Source organism: Equus caballus, chromosome 6, assembly GCF_041296265.1.
Source record: "Equus caballus isolate H_3958 breed thoroughbred chromosome 6, TB-T2T, whole genome shotgun sequence".
Lineage (NCBI taxonomy): Eukaryota > Metazoa > Chordata > Mammalia > Perissodactyla > Equidae > Equus > Equus caballus.
This window is the reverse complement of record NC_091689.1, coordinates 40,500,462-40,519,743: the sequence shown is the minus strand read 5'-3', so window position 1 is coordinate 40,519,743 and position 19,282 is coordinate 40,500,462. Positions and strand designations below refer to the sequence as shown.

Sequence of the window (19,282 nt, the reverse complement as noted above, 5' to 3'; positions counted from 1 at the left end):
ATTTTTACCACTAGCTTTTTATTTTGAAGAAGTTTCAAATATAATAAGTGGTAAGAATAGTACAATGAACTCCCTTCACCTAGATTCACCAATTGTTAACATTGTGCTCTATTTGCTTTATCTTTCCATGTATCTATTATTCGTGACTCTGAATAGTTCAGCATGTGTTTCATAAGAACAAGGGTGTAGGTGGATCAAATTCAGGAAAGTTAAGTCCGTATTCAAATTTTGCCATCTGTCCCACTAATATCCCTTGTGGCAATTTTTTTTTCTGGCCCAGGATCCAATCCAAGGTCTCCTGTTGTATTGTCTTTTTAGTCTCCTTTAATATGAAACAGTTCCTCAGACCTAGTCTTTCCTGGTAGTGACGTTTTTGAAGAGTGCCAGACATTTGAAGAGGCCAGTTGTAGAAAGTCTCTCCATTTGGTTTTGTTTGATAGTTTCCTCATAGACAGACTCAGGTTATGCATTTTGGAAGGGGCACTGCATGAGTGATACTGTGTCCTCAGGGCATCACATTAGAAAGCCCATGCCACTTTGTCCTTTTAATGGGAATGGTGTGCACATTTTTAAGGCTGCCAAATTGTGTTTTCCAGCTGTACTAGTATATAATGTTCTTTGTAGTGTATGACAGATTGATACACGTATTTGAGAAAACTGGTCATGTTGGATAAGGGAAGGATTCAGCCACAGGACAATAAAACTAACAGGGCAGCAGAAATCCACACAGTTGATCTGAACTTGATCAGTATTCTAATCAACTGAGCTAAACCAGACGATAGGCTTGTTTCTCTCTTGTTAGTTTTGTATTATTAACTTCATTCTTCACCATCCCAGAAAACAGATTTCCAGGATTACCCCTCCCCCTAGCGTCCCTAGGTCAGGATGAGGTGGTATTCACTTGTTTGGATTACAGTCCCTCCTCCCGTTGATTTTTACAATGTTCTGCCAATAACAGGGGTCAGGGAATGGGAGCGGCAGCCTAAATGCCATATGCCCAATTGTTTGTGAATTAATGTCTGGAATAGATGTGCACTGTCCAGAGCAATGTGCTCTTGTTTTTTGGAAAACAGTGTGCTGATTTTTGTGATTTATTATTTTGAGACAAAAAATATAGAAAGGTACAAAGAATAATTCAAATATTCATGTACTATGTACAACTACCCACAACATTTGTCACACTTGCCTTAAGACTTTATTTTTTTTCTTTTTAAAGATTGGCACCTGAGCTAACATCTGTTGCCAATCTTTTTTTTTTGCTTCTTCTCCCCAAAGCCTCCCAGTACATAATTGTATATTCTAGTTGTGAGAGCCTCTGGTTGCGCTATGTGGGACGCCCTCAGCGCAGCCGGACTAGCAGTGCCATGTCCTCGCCCTGGATCTGAACTGGCAAAACCCTGGGCTGCCGAAGCAGAGTGCATGAACTTAACCACTAGGCTACAGGGCCGGCCTACAGACTTCATTTTTAAAATAAAAGAAATAGTATTACAGATGTAGTTAACATCCCCTTTTGGGCAGCTCTCTCCTCCCTCATGTTCATGCTCTTTACAACTAGTTTCTGCAGTACGTTGTTGATTCACCAAGGAACAGGCCAGGCCCTGTCTGATGAGAATGCAGTGAGCTTCAGAGAGTCTCTGGAGTGAAAACATTATGATGAGTACACGCAAAGATTAACTAGTTGGCAGTTTTCCAAATCCAATTTCCTCCTATACTGGCTAGGTCTGTGGAGAAGCTTTATTAAAACAGCTTGTCAGATAAATTCCAAAAATCCCACTCCCAGATAAGCCTATTTACTCATGGCTTCACCAAAATCACTGACCTAGATTCCTGTTAGGTTAGTCACAAAGAGATGGACTGTGACCTCCTTGTCTCACCTGCGCCCAGGCTGAGGCTTCACACTGTGGGTTAATTAGCAACTGAGACGGCAGAATAGATAAGCTAACTCTTGAGACTTTGGTGGGGGGACACGGGACATGATGGGATGACACAGAAAGAGAGACAGGAGGTAAATGTAAATCATCTGTCTTTGAATGTTGAGGAATTAATTTTATTTATTTTTTATTTAAAGATTTTATTTTTTTCCTTTTTCTCCCCAAAGCCCCCCAGTACATAGTTGTATATTCTTCGTTGTGGGTGCTTCTAATTGTGGCATGTGGGACGCTGCCTCAGCGTGGTTTGATGAGCAGTGCCATGTCCGCGCCCAGGATTCGAACCAACGAAACACTGGGCCGCCTGCAGCAGAGTGCGTGAACTTAACTACTCGGCCATGGGGCCGGCCCCGAGGAATTAATTTTAAAAAGAAAAAACAAATGGTAGCAGAAAGCAGTGAAACTCTAACTTTGGTGCCTGCACTTTTTGCCCCTTTCCAACCCAGTTTCCACACAGCAGTTATTTAAAACCTCAGTGGAGGCCAGCCCTATGGCTGAGGGGTTAAGTTCGAGCACTCCACTTTGGTGGCCCAGGGTTTCACCAGTTTGGATCCTGGGCACAGACATGGCACCGCTCATCAGGCCATGCTGAAGCGGCGCCCCACATTCCACAACTAGAAGGACCTACGACTAAAATTCACAACTATGTACTGGGGGGCTTTGGGGAGAAAGAAAAAAAAAAGATTGGCAATAGATATTAGCTGAGGTGCCAATCTTTAAAAAAAAAAAAATACAACTATGTACTGGGGGGCTTTGGGGAGAAGAGGAAGGAGGAAAAAAACCACACCTCAATGGATAGGGCCGGGAGTGGCCCCATCATAGTGGTGGGTTTGTGAGTTCAGATCCCAGGCACAGAACTACACACCACTCATCAAGCCTCGCTGTGGCGGCATCCGACATAAAACAGAGGAAGACTGGCACAGATATTAGCTCAGTGACAATCTGCCTCACCAAATAAATAAATCAGTCAATCAAACTTTAAATGGCATCTAGTCGCTCCCAATTTATAAGCCTCTAGTGGCTTCCATCTGCTCCTGAACACCTTCTGTTATGGTGTGTGAGCACTGCTAGGCCTGGGCCTGCCTGCTTGTCTGATCTCATCACTCCTCTTCCCTTCACTCCCCACCTCAAAGCTTCACTTTTTTTTTTTTCAGTTCCTGGAAAACAGCAAGTTTTTTGCCTGAGAAGTTCTTTTCCTCCACTTACCCCTTAGCTTGTTTTTCATCCTTTAGGTCTCAACTTAAAATATCTCCTTCTCAGACAGAGCTCTTCATAAACACCCTTTCACCTTATTTTTATTTTTTTAAGAAAGATTAGCCCTGAGCTAACATCTGCTGCCAATCCTTCTCTTTTTGCTGAGGAGGACTGGCCCTGAGCTAACATCGGTGCCCATCTTCCTCTACTTTATATGTGGGATGCCCACTGCAGCATGGCTTGCCAAGGGGTGCCATGTCCGCACCCAGGATCCAAACCAGTGAAACCCGGGCCACCCAATCGGAACATGCGCACTTAACTGCTGTGCCACCAGGCCGGGACCTCTTTGTTTGTGTGTGTGTGTGTGTGTGTGTGTGAGGAAGACTGGCTTTGAGCTAACATCTGTTGCCAATCTTCCTCTTTTCTGCTTGAGGAAGACTGTCCCTGAGCCAACATCTGTGCCCATCTTTCTCTGTCTTGTATGTGGGATGCCACCACAGCATGGCCTGATGAACAGTGTGTAGGTCCAGGCCTGGGATCCGAACTGGAGAACATGGGGCCAGTGAAGCAGGGTGCACAAACTTAACCATTATGTCACCGGGCTGGGCCTATGCATGATCCTGATTTTAAAAAAACTACAAAAGCCATTACTTGGACAACTGGAGAAATTTAATTATGGACTGGTTATTAGGTACTATTAGGGAATTTCTTAGCTGACTAAGACTTTTCTTGGCAAATCTTTGTCCCATTTCTCTATTAATGGTGTCACTGTTTTCTCAATCACACAAGCTTAAAGCCTCTTATGACGCTGGCTCCAACCTTCTTTTCCATTCCACCACCCAACCTCAGTTTTTTATGTTTTTATCACCTATTCTCTCAGTTTTATTGAGATACAACTTACATACCATAAAATTCAACTATTTAAAATGTACAATTAAATGGTTTCAAGTATATTCGTAGAGTTGTGCAACCATCACCATCACCACACTCAATCTGAGAACATTTTCCTCACTCCAAAAAGAAACCTTGTGCCCGTTAGCAGTCACTCCTCATCAGGCTTTTATCACTTCTGATCTGGCTCCTTAACAGCCTTCTAACTCCTGATCTTCAACGCTCTCCTTCCAAATTTATCTCACGTTGGAAGCAGAATTTGATTCCCCTAAAGCATGGTTTAGATACTGCACCCCCTGGACTAGACACCTTCAGTGACTCCCCCAAAGAACGCTTGGGTTCAAGTGAACAAACATCCACTGACACACATTCTCGTCCAGGCACTGTGCTAGGTGCTGGGAACAAAATGCTTACTACTGAAGATCCGCCATAGTGCAGGGCCCTCCTCCGGGAAGGACCTCTCTGTCCCCACCGCACCCCATCCGGCGGAAACCCTTCCCAATTTCAAGGAACATCTTCCCCACGAGCGGCTGCGAACTATGCAGCTCTCGGGACTCCTTGACTCCTCTCTCACTTGCCCACACGTACAGCACAATAGTTGTTTGCTCAGTACACACACAGAACGTGTTCCGTAGACGCAGCAACGCTCCTTCCCGCCGGAACCGCCAGCATCCCACCCCACCTTCGTCAGCCGTCAAACTGCTCTGCTACCGCAGGAACGGGAGATTTCAGCCACTCCTAGGAAGAGCTGGCTAGGAGAAATCAGGTCTTCCTGGTCACGTCTGCGCGACGAGACCTCCAGGCCTCTATGGTTCATGCTTCCGCTCGGGAGAACGGAGCCGCCCCCTTCCGGCGCTGCTCGGCGCCCCCGACCCGCCCCGACGCCGGCCGTGACGGAAGCACGTCGGGGGTGACCTAACCCTCCAACATGGCGGCGGCGGTAGATTAGGGCCGCGGGTCGAAGCAGCGACTGCCGCTGGGGGACCCTGTCGGAAACAGCTGCCACCGCCGCCGCCGCCGCCGCCGCCTCTTTCGTCTCCTCTGGGGCAGGGGCCAGGTGAGGGGAGCGGGGCTCCGGGCAGGCAGAGCTGGCTCCTCACCCAGCTCCTCAGGCGAGTTTCGCCGGGTAGGAAGGTGTCCAGAGTCTCTTCTGCCTAACCGCCGGCTCCCCAGTGGTTCCGACGACGCGTGAGTGAGTGAGAGTATGTATGTCCTGGTGCTCCTTCGCCCGAAGGTTCTCGAAGCTTAAGGGGTCCATTTCATCCTCCCCGGACGTGTCCTGGTGGTCCCCTCCTGGGGGTTGCTGGGCGCGGCGTCCCGAGGGGGCTGCCGGTGGCGTCGCGGCCCGGCCGGTGCCGTGCGCCTAGCCTCTGCCCCGCAGATCCCTTCACGCGAACCCCGTCCCATTTTAGGACCAGGCTGGGGAACGTGGACTTCTTTTTGGTCGAGGAAAGGGATTTCTTGTGACTCAGGTAGAATGATTGTAGATTGGCTTTGCCAGTCCTAGCCGTTTCTTCTCACAGGGTGTTAGAAATTTTTTATCCTTTATTCACTGCTGTTCTGATACCCATTATTATTCCCCCCCCCCCCCCGAAAAACCTGCCTTCTTACCCTTGGAGGCAGTACGGTTCACAGTAAGTCGTTTCTTCTTTTGACTTTCCTCCTCTCACCATTCCAAGGAGATGCCAGGTGTCCTTCCGTCGTAAGCGACCGTGAAGGAAGACTCCCAGACTGCGAGTTGGGGCCTTAAGCAGGTTGAGGAGCGGACACTGGCCGGCTGCTCGCGGGCTCCTGACCGGCAGCTTTGTTTAGCTCTTGACCGCTCCCCGCACAAGTGTTTGTTTATCCAAAAGAGCCGTCTCTCTCTTTCTATTTGGAAGTTTTAAACTAAACTCAGAGTGCCCCCGTTTTTTTCCCTTTATGATGTGAAGCAAAACAAACAAAAAGTCGTTTTGCGAAATTGTCAGTAAGATTTCCGCTGGAGGTTTGGTGTAAACCGGAATGTTGATCTCTGCCCTAACTTGTTGTGTGACCTTGGATGCGTTGCCACACCCTTCTAGTACCTTCTTTTTTTTTTTTTTTTATCTTCCAGAAAGTTAAGCAAATGTTTGTGTAGGTAATGAACTGTTTATACCCCATGCACACAGTTGGATAAATTTCTACTCACATTTGTACCTGGAAAATGAAAATGTTTAAACTATTATGAAATGTTCTTCGTATGATGATAGGCCACTAAGGATTTTGAAAATTCTTTTCCTCTGATTGGTGAGGTTCTATTCTCGGTATATTTGTTTCAAATGTTTCATTTTCTCATGGAGAACTGTATCCCAATAGTTGAATTCAGTTGAAGGATATGTAAGGTTGAGTCCCGCCAGGTTATAAGGAAAACGTGCTCACTAGCACATCAGTTAATGAGTGTTTACTAAATAGCTTACACACTAAGCTTTTAGGACAAGTGGTGTGCAGCAATAAGAATCATTGTTTTAAAAATATATTTCTCTTAAGAAATATTTTAGACATACAGAAGTTTTAAACAATTACTTAGTACTGCCATTCTGCTTTTTATCACTGGTTTTCAAACATGATTTTGATTCGTATCTTATTCCAAATAAATGGTCATCAAAAGTTCTTAATATGTATTACAGAATTGAAAAGAGGGAGCTGTTTTCAGAGTAGCTGATTTTTTAACAGCTTTGTTGAGATGTAATTAGCATCATGCAACTCACTAGTTGCAGAATTTAATGATTTTTAGTATATTCACTGTGCAACCATCATCACAATTTTTATCACCCCAAAAAGAAGCCCGTACCCATTAGCAGTCATTCTTTATTCCCGCTCTCCTTCATCTCTCCTACCTAGGCAACCACTGTCTTACTTTCTGTCTCTATAGTTCTGGACATTTCATCTAAATGGGATTATACAATATATGGTCTTTTGTGACTGGCTTCTTTCAGTTAGCATAATGTTTTCAGGGTTCATCTAAGTTGTAGCATTTATCAGTACTTATTCCTCTTTATGGCCACATAATATTCCATTGTGTGATATGCTCCATTTTCTCTATTAATTGATGGGCAGTTACTTCCACTGCCCATCAATTGTATATAACATTTAGTTGTTATATATAACAACTTCGGTGGTTATATATAATGCTTTTATGACCATTCATGTGCCAGTTTTTGTGTAGACATGTGCTTTCATTTCTCTTTGGCATATACCTAGAAGTGGAACAGAGTAATTTTATATCTTCCTTTTACACTAGTTATCTACATGTCTATAGGAAGCCTATTTAACTTATTGTGAGTCAGACTGTGTTTATGTGTTTGTGGGGAGAAAATGAGAGGGAAGCATTCCTCTCTGAGTACATTATCTTTGGGTGCCAGGTGCTGAGTGAAAATGTTTTCAGGCAGCTCTTAACACAAGATCGAACTAGAGGGTTTCAATTAGGCATATTTCAATTGGAAAGGGATAGTCTACACTAGAATACTTAGTGTCTGCTGAGTCTTAAAAACGACACTTTGCTCAGTTGCATTTCTCAGCTGGATGGTATGAATTTTTGCAATTTCACAATTTTTATTAGGATTATTTAATTTTACTTCTTTCATTTTGGAGAAAGTCCTAGAATTCTACAGGAACTAATAAAGCATGGATTAAAAAAATACAGTTATTGGACTTCTTGTTAATTTGTGGAACTTTTAGAAAAATTCCATACTCAAACCACCAGTGAGTTTTGAGACTAGAGATCTGGTAACCAAAAAACTTTGTTAATGTTTGAAATTCCAGAGTTTTGATTTGTGACTGAGTTATCTGTCTTATTTTTATCTTATTTTTCTCTTTTTAAATGGGGATTATAGATCTGTTCTACTCCATATTACTAGAATATTTAACAAATATTACTACATTATAATTTTATTTTAGTGGAAGGAAATAGTCTAAAAACAAAGAACTTCCTGAAATAATTTAATTAAAACATGTTAAATTAGGTTTCTGTTATGGTTCTATGGGGTTAAGGAATACAATATAGGTAGGATATTCTAAATTAGTATGTCTGAGGTGGGTGCTAGAAATTTCTTTCTTCCTTCCTTCCTCCCGCCCGCCACAGCATGGCCACTGAGAGTAGGTCCGGGCTGGGAACTGAACCCAGGCTGCCTGAAGCCGAACGTGGTGAACTTAACCACTGGGACTGGCCCAGAAATTTCTATTTTTAACAAGCATTCAAGGTGATTATGCTTAGACAAGTTTGGGAAACAACTGTAACAAACTCATGTTGCTGCAGATTTGTTTTTCATAAGAATTTAAAGTAGAATTTAATAGTTACTACATACCTTCTGGTTATAGTTCATAAAATGTACTTAATTCCTGTAGTACTGTCTGTGCTAGCATCTTGGGATTTGCACTGGTACTCATAAAGAAATCTGGCTTAAAAAAAAAAAAAGGAAACCATTATTGGAGATTGTGGATATTACATTTGTTACTGAAGAATCATGGATGTTTTATTTGAGACTGGTTTTGGAGATGCCACCAAATGAATGTATAAACACAGGATTAAGTTACCCTAAGCTTTCTCAGATTGTCCATCTGGCTGACGGGTACTTGTAACTTAATAGAGGAACAGACTAAAGGTGTCAGGCGGAGACAGAAATGGCAGGGTAGCGCAGATATGTTCAGTAGCTTGTCAGAATTGTGCGGAAGACAGGAGTTTTCATGTTTAAGATCATTCTTGTATTTAATCACATCTTGATACCAAGAACACTCGTGTGATTTGAATTCTAAAAGGTCTACTAGATAAAATGTAAAGAATAGAAGTAACTATGTCCTTCTCATCATTTAAAAAGAAGCTTGAGCTGTGTTAGATATGAAATGGACTCTGTGTTGGTGACACAGTGGTGGGATGGACCTGAGCATTGTCCCTGCTTCCAGGAAAGCTCTAGGGGTGGTCTCAGATCATAACTTACCTTTCATCCAATCTGTCTTTCTCCCTTTTTTTCCATGCCCCATTCTCAAAATTGACAAATGTACTTCTTTCAGTACTCTGGGTGTCTGAAATTTGGAAAACCACCTTGTTTTTCTACCATTTCTTCCTGCTATTATTTGTGTTACTATTTTCATCTCTCCCTTCCTCTCACCCAACACACTGCCTGGCGTGCAGTACATATGTGTTGAATGAATGCAGGTAAGGGCGAAGAGTTCGAACTGAAGAGAATGGACCTAACCAAGTGGTTGCACTGTTAACTAGCTCAATGATTTTGGGCCAATAAATTGTCTATTCTTGTTTCTCCATCAATAAAATTGAGACTCTTACCTTTTCCTTGTAGCACAGGGGATTGCAGTGACATCAAGTGGGAAAGAGCTTCAGAAGTAGAGATCTCATGGAGATGTAAATTATTTGTGATACTTGTTAGAAATGCTAGAGCCCATTCTGCAGCATGCTGATTATTCACCACTGAGTCTTGCACAGGAAGTGGATGCCTTCTCTTCCAGATACCTTAGAGTCCACGACCCTGTGGTAGTGCTCTGGAGTTTACATTTGGCCTTTTCTCAATGCCTTTGTCCTGTAATCTAATACAAATGCACTCGATGTGGTACTGTTCCTGAGCTCTCTACCCCACCACCTAAACACAGGCCTGAATGAGGTGCTTCATTGCTATACACTGGAAGCTCAAGCTAAATTAGAAGTTGGATGGATATTTTGTACTATAGGTCTGGTATGTTTATAACTAGAATGTCAAATTCACATTTAAAGCCTAAAAACCATATACTAAACTTAAATGATTGAAGTTTGTATTATCCTCTTCTCCATTAGTGTGAATCACTGAGAAATGACTGAATATAATTATTCACAAAATATGTAGATGTATGGGTATTAACATGTATACTAGCGCTGAGGACTTTATTGCAAATAGGATGGTGAGTGTGAAAGATGGAAAATTATGAAATCCATGATTAAGGTTGCATTTATGGTTAGGCAATTGAAATTTGTAAGAAAATTTGAAGAGTGCTAGGCTAAAAATCAAATTCGGAAACTCAGTGAACTATGCTTTGTCTATGACATATGGGTTGGAGAATGACTAAAAGTGTCTTCAATGATATGGATTTTTGATAAGTACAAGAAATTTGAATATAACATTCTAGAACATCAATTTTTTATTTAAAGCATTATTCAAAATATGAGTACTTTATTCCTGTTACCAAAAAATTCTGAGACTTTTTTTTTAAAGATTGGCCCGGAGCTAACGTCTGTTGCCAGTCTTCCTTTGTTTTTTTTCTCTCCCCAAAGCCACAGTATATAGTTGTATATTCTAGTTGTAGGTCCTGCTAGTTCTTGGGTGTGAGCTGCCACCACAGTATGGCTGCTGACAGATGAGCGGTGTGGTTCCGTGCCCAGGAACCAAACCTGGGCTGCTGAAGTTCAGCGTGATAAACTTTAACCACTAGGCCATCAGTGCTGGTTCTCTCTAAGACTTTTTAAAGCTTAAATTTTGTTACTGATTTCCTCTGTTCTTCCTCCCCCTCTCTTTTGAAATTTTACTTCATAATATATTCCTTGCTCTCTATATTTATATCTCACTGGCTCCTTCTCCACTGAGTGTAAACGTGCGTAAGTCTCTTTCATGGTGTACAAAAACAGAACAAAACAAAACAAAACAAATGCACTCTCAAACCTTTGTCTCTCTTTGGCCTCCATTATTTTCTTCCCTTCAAACCATGCTCTTTCTTTGAAAGAATAGACTAAAACTCAGCTTCTCTGCTTCTTCACTTCCCATTCACTCTTCAGCTCCTTGCCTTCTACCATTGCGCCTGCCAGTCAAACAAAACTGTCCTGTCAGGGATCATTACCCTGACATTTTCATTCTTTTTGATGTGTTGTTAGATTTGACAAATTTATTCACTACCTTCTTATTGTAGTGCCTCTGTTGACTTCTGTGAACACACTCTTGCCTGATTTTCTTCCTACCTTTGTGACTGTTCTAATCCAGACTTAAACATCTCTGCCAGCTTCTCATCTTTTGGCCTCCCTTGCAATTTTTGTTTTGCCCTGAATTCTAATTGTGTTTCTTTTTCAGATTAAACCAGTATTTCTCAACATTTTTTCTTAATGTCTGCTTTTAATAAATAAAAATTTCTCTGTCTCCTATTCCGGTGGTAGTGCTTGGAGTGGTGGAGTTGAGGGGTGCATTATTCCTCCCTCCCATCCCCTCACTGAGAGTCATTGATAGGAAGAAGATTGAAGATTTGCTGAGCTTTATTTTCTATTCTTTGTAATCTGAAAACAATAGGCACTGTTTCCTTTTCCAAGTAATGAAACTAGATATTGAATATGCTTTTTCGAATTATGTTACCCTTTCTCCCTCCCTGAAATTCTGACACTCCCTTCCAATAGGAAATCACTGCTCTCCATTCACTCTCTAGGTAGTTTTATTGGCTTGCCTCTATGCAGAGTGCAAATTTGTATCCCTAGTCCAGGCTGCTTTCTGAGTTTAAGACCTGTATGTCGAAGTATTTGTTGTACATCTCCACCTGGACAACCCATAGGGTATTTTAAAATTCAGTATGCCCTGAAGTGAACTTGTTACCCTTCTCTAAACCAGCTCTTCTTATATTATCTGATCTGAAAGATAGAAATAACACCACTTTCCATACTTTCTAATTACTGGATTACTTTGTAATTTAGTTGGTTAACAAATCTTTGAACTCTTAGTATTTTTCCTATCCATCATCCCTTTCTTCTTTCCAGTGTTCCTGCTCTAGTTCATACCTTCATACATCTCTGTTTGGATTTCTCCAATATTCCCCTAACTTGTGTCCTTGCCCCCAATCTCCATTCTATCTTCCAAGCTGCCTCTTAGGATGATTTTTCTAAAATATAATCTGTTAATATGCTTCTCTTGTTTAAAACCCTTCAGTGATTACTAATGTTGTTCTCTGGTAGTTTTTAGCCTGTTTTGCATCATGATCTAATTTAAGAATCGAATGAAAGAAATCTGATTTTTCTCTTCAGAAAAAATTCTCATGCACACAGAATTTGCACACAGCTTTAAGGGGTTCATTCATGGACCTGGTTAAAATAATTCCTAGCTTACAGGGTAAAATCCAAACTTCCTAGCCTTCCATAGCATACATGGCCCATCAAGTGCTGACTGCTGCTTACTGCTGAGCCTAATCCCCCTTAGATCTTATGATTTAGCCATGTCAAATTTCTTAATTTTTGTGGTCTTTTGTGCTGTTTCCAAACGCTTTTGTGCCTTTTCCTTGTCTTTTTTTTTTTTTTTGATGAGGAAAGTTGACCCTGAGCTACCATCCATTGCCAGTGTTCCTCTTTTTGCTTAAGATTGTCCCTGAGCTAACGTCTGTGCCAGTCTTCCTCTATTTTGTATGAGGGATGCCACCACAGCATGGCTTGATTAGTGGTGGGTAGGTCCACGCTCAGTATCTGAACCCACAAACCCGGGGCCACTGAAGCAGAGCGCACAAACTTAACCACTACACAACTGGGCCAGCCCCGCCTTGTCTTCTTTAAGTCTAAACTTCATCCCTGTCCATCCCCACACTGGTTCAATTAGTGAATATCTATTCATGTTCCAAGATTGGCTTAGATTTTACTTTATAAAGCCTTTCCTCATTTCCACTTCCTTTTTCTCTTCCCCAGGGAGACTTGCCCATGTCCTCTTTTGAGTTGCCCTCTCCCACTCCATGGATACTGACTTGTATCATAGAACTTTATTGTTCTTTTTTGTTTATATATTTTTGTTTTCTTCTTGGTTGAAAATGCCTGTGGGCAGGTGATTTATCTTAATTGTCTTTGTGCCTAATGCCTCTAGGGTACCTTGTATCTTAAGAAATGTGTGTTGAATGAATACAAAAAATTATCAGAAGGCGTTATCTTCTGTTTCTTTAGATGTAATTACTAGATCCATAGGCGGACTTTGCAGAATTAGAAGATTTTTCTAAAACTATAAATTTAGTAATCTTCACATGAAAGTAGTGTGTTATAATTCTTGGGGAATTGCTATAGAATTTTTCAGAAAATTAGGTTCGAGTAAGGTCTTGATTGCAAACAACACAAAATGACTTTAGCTTACTTAAGCAGAAAAGGAACTTATGGAAAGGGCATTATTAGGTAGCTCACAGAATGGATGGGAAAGCTGGAAAATTAGGCTTGGGAAACGGGCAGGAACCAAGGGAGACTTCTGCAGACTCAGCCAGGGTCAGTCCACAGAAATAGAAAAGTTAGGATCCATACCACTGCCTCTGCTGAACTCGTACCACCACCTTCTCCAGAATTATCTTTAAAGGTATTTCCGGATTCCAAATCCTACGTGGAAGCCTCTGACTTGGCTGAACCTAGATCACATATCTGTACCCTAGGTGCTAGGAAACAGGAGACTAGGAGAGAAAATGTCTAGCCCATTTTAGCTTTTGTAGGGGGGTCTGGGAGTTTTCTGTTACCTAAGATTAACGCAATGTGGGATGTTCCATAGATAGGAAATTGGGTTTTCCATTTCATTACATTACGTTACATCACACTGCTAGCTAATACTTGGTTGATAGGCCTGAGAATACTTGTTTTACCTCTGTGGGTTTCCCTTTTCTTATTTGTAAATTTGAAATACTGTCTTGTATTAAAAGGTAACAATGTAAAAGTATTATTAAATATTTTGAGCTCTTTGAGAGTAAAACACCCTGTAAGAACACAAGAATGTGGCTTTTATTCCCATGATGTAAGCTGTAACATTTTTTCCCTTTCTTTGGAATATTATTAATAATTTTGGAATACCTTTCTGAAGTTTATGGGAACTTTTAAAGTTGAACAGGGTAGTCCAAAGGCTGTTGTTCGATTTATTGAATATTTTGATATAATTGGGTAGCGTTGCCCCCTGAAGATAGAAACAATATGGACTTTTAACTGTTGAACCAAGATTTCTTTTGATAGCCTAAGTAAACATTGATATAAATAGCCTTTTTTAAAAATTAAAATTAAATGAATTTTTTTAAAAGAGTATTTAACCATTCCAACAGATTTCCATGTTGTCTTTCTTTTTATCTCTTTATGGAGCCACTCTTTTATTTTATACACTTCAAATTCTGTATGTATTTTTTTCACTATTTATCATCCTAGGACATTTTTGTTAGTTTGCCTATTACAGATCTTAAATTTTGCCGACATTGTCTGTCTCTTTTTCCTATTGTTAGTTATCTGAACCTCTTTTTCTTTCATGGGATATTTCTTGAGATCTTTGTTCTTTTTGAGGAAGATTAGCCCTGAGCTAACATCTGCTGCCAATCCTCCTCTTTTTGCTGAGAAAGACTGGCCCTGAGCTAACATCCGTGCCCATCTTCCTCTACTTTATATGTGGGACCCCTACCACAGCATGGCTTGACAAGCGGTGCCATGTCTGTACCTGGGATCCAAACCAGCAAACCCCAGGCGGCCGAAGCAGAACGTGTGCACTTAACTGCTGCGCCACCAGGCCAGCCCCTCGTGAGATCTTAAAGCAGTTTGAATTACTGTTTTAAGTAGAAAACAAAGTTCTTTGGGAACCTCGTAAGACATTTTGACTTGAAACAACTATTAAGGTACATAGTAGGGGGGCAAAAGGTTCAAGTTTCCAGTTATAAATCAGTCATGGGGTGTACTATACAGCATGATGTCTATAGTTAATGATACTATATTGCATATTTGAGAGTTGCTAAAGTAGATCTTAAAAAAAAAGATACATAATAGGAAAAACAGCTAAGTCCATGTGAAGAAGTGAGAGTTGTAGTTATATTGATTAGAGTACAGGTTAGGATGCCTAATGATGAGATTCAGAATAAAGTGGCTTAAGTAACAAGTCTGGAGGCGAGCAGTCCAGGCTGGCAGGGTGGCTCTGTTCCACATGGTTGTTCAGGGACCCAAGTTTCTTCTGTCTTGTTGCTTTACCCCCAAAGTGGCATAAAGCAACACTTTGCGTGTCAAGGCTAGGTGTGTGCCATAGTCACATTTCAAACGATAGCAAAGGGGGAAAAGGAAATATTTAGGAGAAACCCACAAATTACACATGTAACTTCTGCTCATGTTTCTCTGGCTCAGACAAATCATATGATACATTAAGCTGCAAAGGAGACTGGGAAATGTTGTCTGCAGCTGTATGGCCATGGACCTAGCTAAAATTTAGGCGGAGTCTTTATTAGTAAAAGTAATAAGAGGACATATACTGGGGCGGGGGGCATAGGTAGTATTTCTGTCATTCGTAAGTAGAGAACCGAGGGAGAGATAGAAGGGGAAATTTGCTTTTGATCTGAAATCTGAATAAATTCCCACTTGTAAATAAATTAAAGTTACATTTTTTTTTTTAAGATTACTGGGAAGAAAAGACTGAGAAATATTTATTTTGGTGTGTAGTTGAATAATTGGAGTCAATGGGAAAATGTACTGGCATGTAATAAACTTTAAACTGAAAAAATGTTCTATGTTTTTAGGTTTTACACATCTGTAAGTAGACCTTTTTGGAGCTCTGCAAGCCAACTCAATGGCGTCCTCCACAACTGTGCCTCTAGGATTTCACTATGAAACAAAGTATGTTGTTCTCAGCTACTTGGGACTCCTCTCTCAGGAGAAGCTGCAAGAGCAACATCTTTCCTCACCCCAAGGTATTATTTTTGGCTTATGGTGGTTATATTAAGTAGTGATACTTACTTTGTACATAAAAGTATATGAATCTGAGTAATTTATATCTTTGGTTATAAGATCAAATAATACTAATAGATTTTGAAAGAATAACCCTTCAGCCCATCCCTTCCCATCCCCTGATCCATTCCCAGAAGCAATTACTTTTGCTTTTTTTTTTTTTTTTTTAAAGATTTTATTTTTTCCTTTTTCTCCCCAAAGCCCCCCGGTACATAGTTGTATATTCTTCGTTGTGGGTCCTTCTAGTTGTGGCATGTGGGACGCCGCCTCAGCGTGGTTTGACGAGCAGTGCCATGTCCGTGCCCAGGATTCGAACCAACGAAACACTGGGCCACCTGCAGCGGAGCGCGCAAACTTAACCACTCGGCCACGCGGCCAGTGCTTTTTTTTTTTTTTTTTTAAAGATTTTATTTTTTTCCTTCTTCTCCCCAAAGTCTCCCGGTACATAGTTGTATATTCTTCGTTGTGGGTCCTTCTAGTTGTGGCATATGGGACGCTGCCTCAGCACGGTTTGATGAGCAGTGCCATGTCTGCGCCCAGGATTCGAACCAACAAAACACTGGGCCGCCTGCAGCGGAGTGTGCGAACTTAACCACTCGGCCACGGGGCCAGCCCCTACTTTTGCTTTTTAAGAGCTTGATATTTTAAATGATTGCTATTGGTAAATGTAAAAATGTACTCGGTACATTTAAATAAACAAATCCATTTGTTTTTAGAGATTTCATACTTAACAAGACATAGATTAGCGTTACATAGTTCTTTTTAAATTTTTTGTACAATTAAGTTCTTTGAATTGCCGTTTTTCAAGGATATTAGATTTAAACAATGGATTCATTTGTAGTGGTCCCCCCTTATCCACAAGAGGTATTTCCAAGACCCCCAGTAGATCCCTAAAACCATAGATAGTACTGAACCCTTAATATACCTTGTTTTTTCCTATACATACATACATATGATAAAGTTTAATTTATAAATTAGGCACAGTAAGAGATTAACAACAATAACTAATGATAAAATAGAATAATTATAACAATATACTGTAATAAATTGCCAGCATCACTACTCTTGCACTTTTGGGCCATTAAGTGAAATAAGGGTTACTTGAACACTAGCACTGTGATACTGCACCAGTTAATGTGATAACCAAGACGGCTGCTAAGTGACTAACAGGTGGGTAGCATATGCAGCCTGAATGTGCTGGACAAAGGGATGATTCACATCTCAGCAGGTTGGAGCAGAATGGCATGATATTTCACTACCCTACTCAGAATGGCGCAAAATTTAAAACTTAGGGATTGTTTATTTCTGGAGTTTTTCATTTAATATTTTGGATCGCAGGTCATGGAAACCGCAGATAAGGGTGGACTACTGTATCTGATAGACTTAGAAAGTTTTTAAGTCTTTGTATTGTGAAGTTGTATGTATCCTTCTTTAAATATTTTGCCAAACAAAGCTTAAAACAGTTACGGAGTCTCAGTTAGTCTTGTTCATTGAGCTGTAACATCATCATCTTAAATATTCTAATCCATAGATTTCTACTGCAGCTATAGAGGTACTTCTTATTTATCTCCTGCCATTCTAACTTGAGAAAGGATAGTCTTGAGAATTCAGCAATGATAGAATCGAGTAGCCATTCTAACAAGAGGGCTGACAGAAGGTATCTTAACAATGCTAATTTAAATACTGACGTGTAACTAGAGGATGTGTTCTGTTTTTAAATATTGAATCATATTTTGAGTACCCCAAGGCAGGTTGCTATTTAAACAAAATTACATCAAAATGACCTTAAAAACTCATAAAAGAAAACATGATACCAAATCTTTATTATTTCACCAAACTTACACAACTATTTTACTTTCTGTTGTCTTCTAATCTTTATCGATATACACATAGTTTTTACATAGTTGTAATCAGTTATTTGTGATTTTTTTCACTCAGTTTTATCTTAAAACATGTTTACGTTTCTATATTTCGTCTCTTCTATTATTGTGTGTCTAACTATTTCCAGTTTTTTAAAAAAATCAGTAGCATCGTATAAAATTTTTGCTTTACCATAAAAGCCTGTTTGCCTAGGTCACTAACACTGGCAGTAGGGCTTTAATTGAAAAAGTCATTTAAAGAGAGAATCATAAATAAAGAGGTTATTATAAGAAATTTTAATTTAAAATGTTAATAAATTTACATGTATTTAGCAATTTTGATGTAGGGCCAAAGCTTTTTTTTGAATGTGGGTCTGTTGATTGAGATTCCATGGCATATTTTTAGCATAAACCGTATCTATTACCTGTAGTTTCCAATTTATGTTTATTTAAAGTGGAGTAACAACATAAAGACACTTATAAAACAATCTGATTGAAGAGTCATTCTAAATTTTTATGACTTTTTTCTCCAATCTTTTACAGTTGGTTCTCTCACACCCAATAGGATATGGCATTTTTTAAGAATGTTTTTTTTTCTTTTTTCCTCCCCAAAGCCGCAGTACATACTTGTATAGTCTAGTTGTAAGTCCTTCTAGTTCTTCTACGTGAGCTGCTGCCACCACAGCATGGCTGCTGACAGACGAGTGATGTGGTTCCATGCCCGGGAACTGTACTCAGGCCACCGAAGCAGAGCACTACAAACTTCAACCACTAGGCCATCAGGGCTGACTCTGATGGGGTATTTTTAAAGCAACTTCCCCAAACATTTAATTTAGCTTTCATAGAAATATGAAGTCTCTTTGCACAATCATCTTTCAATTATGTCTATGATTTTAAATGTTAGAGAATTTCAGTAAGTATAATTTTCATAAACAGGTTGGGAGAGAAATAGCTGATTCTTGGTAAGCATACAACTTATGCAACTGTGCTAGAAAGTAGTCTACTAGCTGCATGTGTTCAGCTTGCTGTGGGCATTTTCAGTATGTTTTATAGTGAGGCTGTAGTGGGTCTCTTAATCCAACAAATCACTTCGCGGAGGTTAATTAAGAGCACTTCTACTATATATTGTTTTTCCCCCGGTTATTTACTTTTGCTAAATTATCTAGAGTCAAACTACTGCATCAAAGAGGAGTAATATTTTTGTGAGGAGCTTGCCATTTAAAGTAAGTAGGTAGCCTATAAATTGTCAAAGCATGTAACATATCTTTTTTAAGTTTTCACACATTGTCTTAAAAACTAGTTATAACTTCTGAAAATGCTGGATCCTATTGTTCTAAGACTTGGTGCTTCAGACTCAGTGAACATCTACCGTAATAGACTTACTTTGAGTCCAGCTGAGGAGTTGCATTGATAGTGATTAATGCATACATGGTTAGCACATCTGAAATAGGGATTGTGTCTGTACAGTATTGCGGTTTGGGAGGAAGATTCTCGGAATTAATTTTATGAAACGTGGTTTTTATATTGAACCTCCTAGAACTCTTTAGGTGCCAAAAATAGACATCCCGACTAAGTGAATTAGAGCAAGACCATTTATTACTCTAGCCCAGCAAACACCAGGAGTATTACCATGGTAGCAGTGGTTCCCCTGCCCCCAAGTACCATAGGGTAATGGAATGAACTCACTCGATGGCATTTCATGTAGTGGCTTGTGCTGCAGCTGAGGAACCTAGTACTAAGGGCTT

At 40.3% G+C, this 19,282-nt stretch overlaps 1 protein-coding gene across 1 annotated transcript in view; it reads left to right on the top strand.

Moving 5' to 3' along the window:
* Nucleotides 1-4,659: 4,659 nt before the first annotated feature.
* Nucleotides 4,660-19,282, top strand: part of BCL2L13 (BCL2 like 13) — a 92,469-nt gene continuing 77,846 nt past the window's right edge. Inside the window, 2 exon segments of the mRNA XM_070269774.1 lie at nucleotides 4,660-4,921; nucleotides 4,923-5,070. Coding sequence (XP_070125875.1) covers nucleotides 4,829-4,921; nucleotides 4,923-5,070 — 241 coding nt within the window. The 5' untranslated portion in view covers nucleotides 4,660-4,828.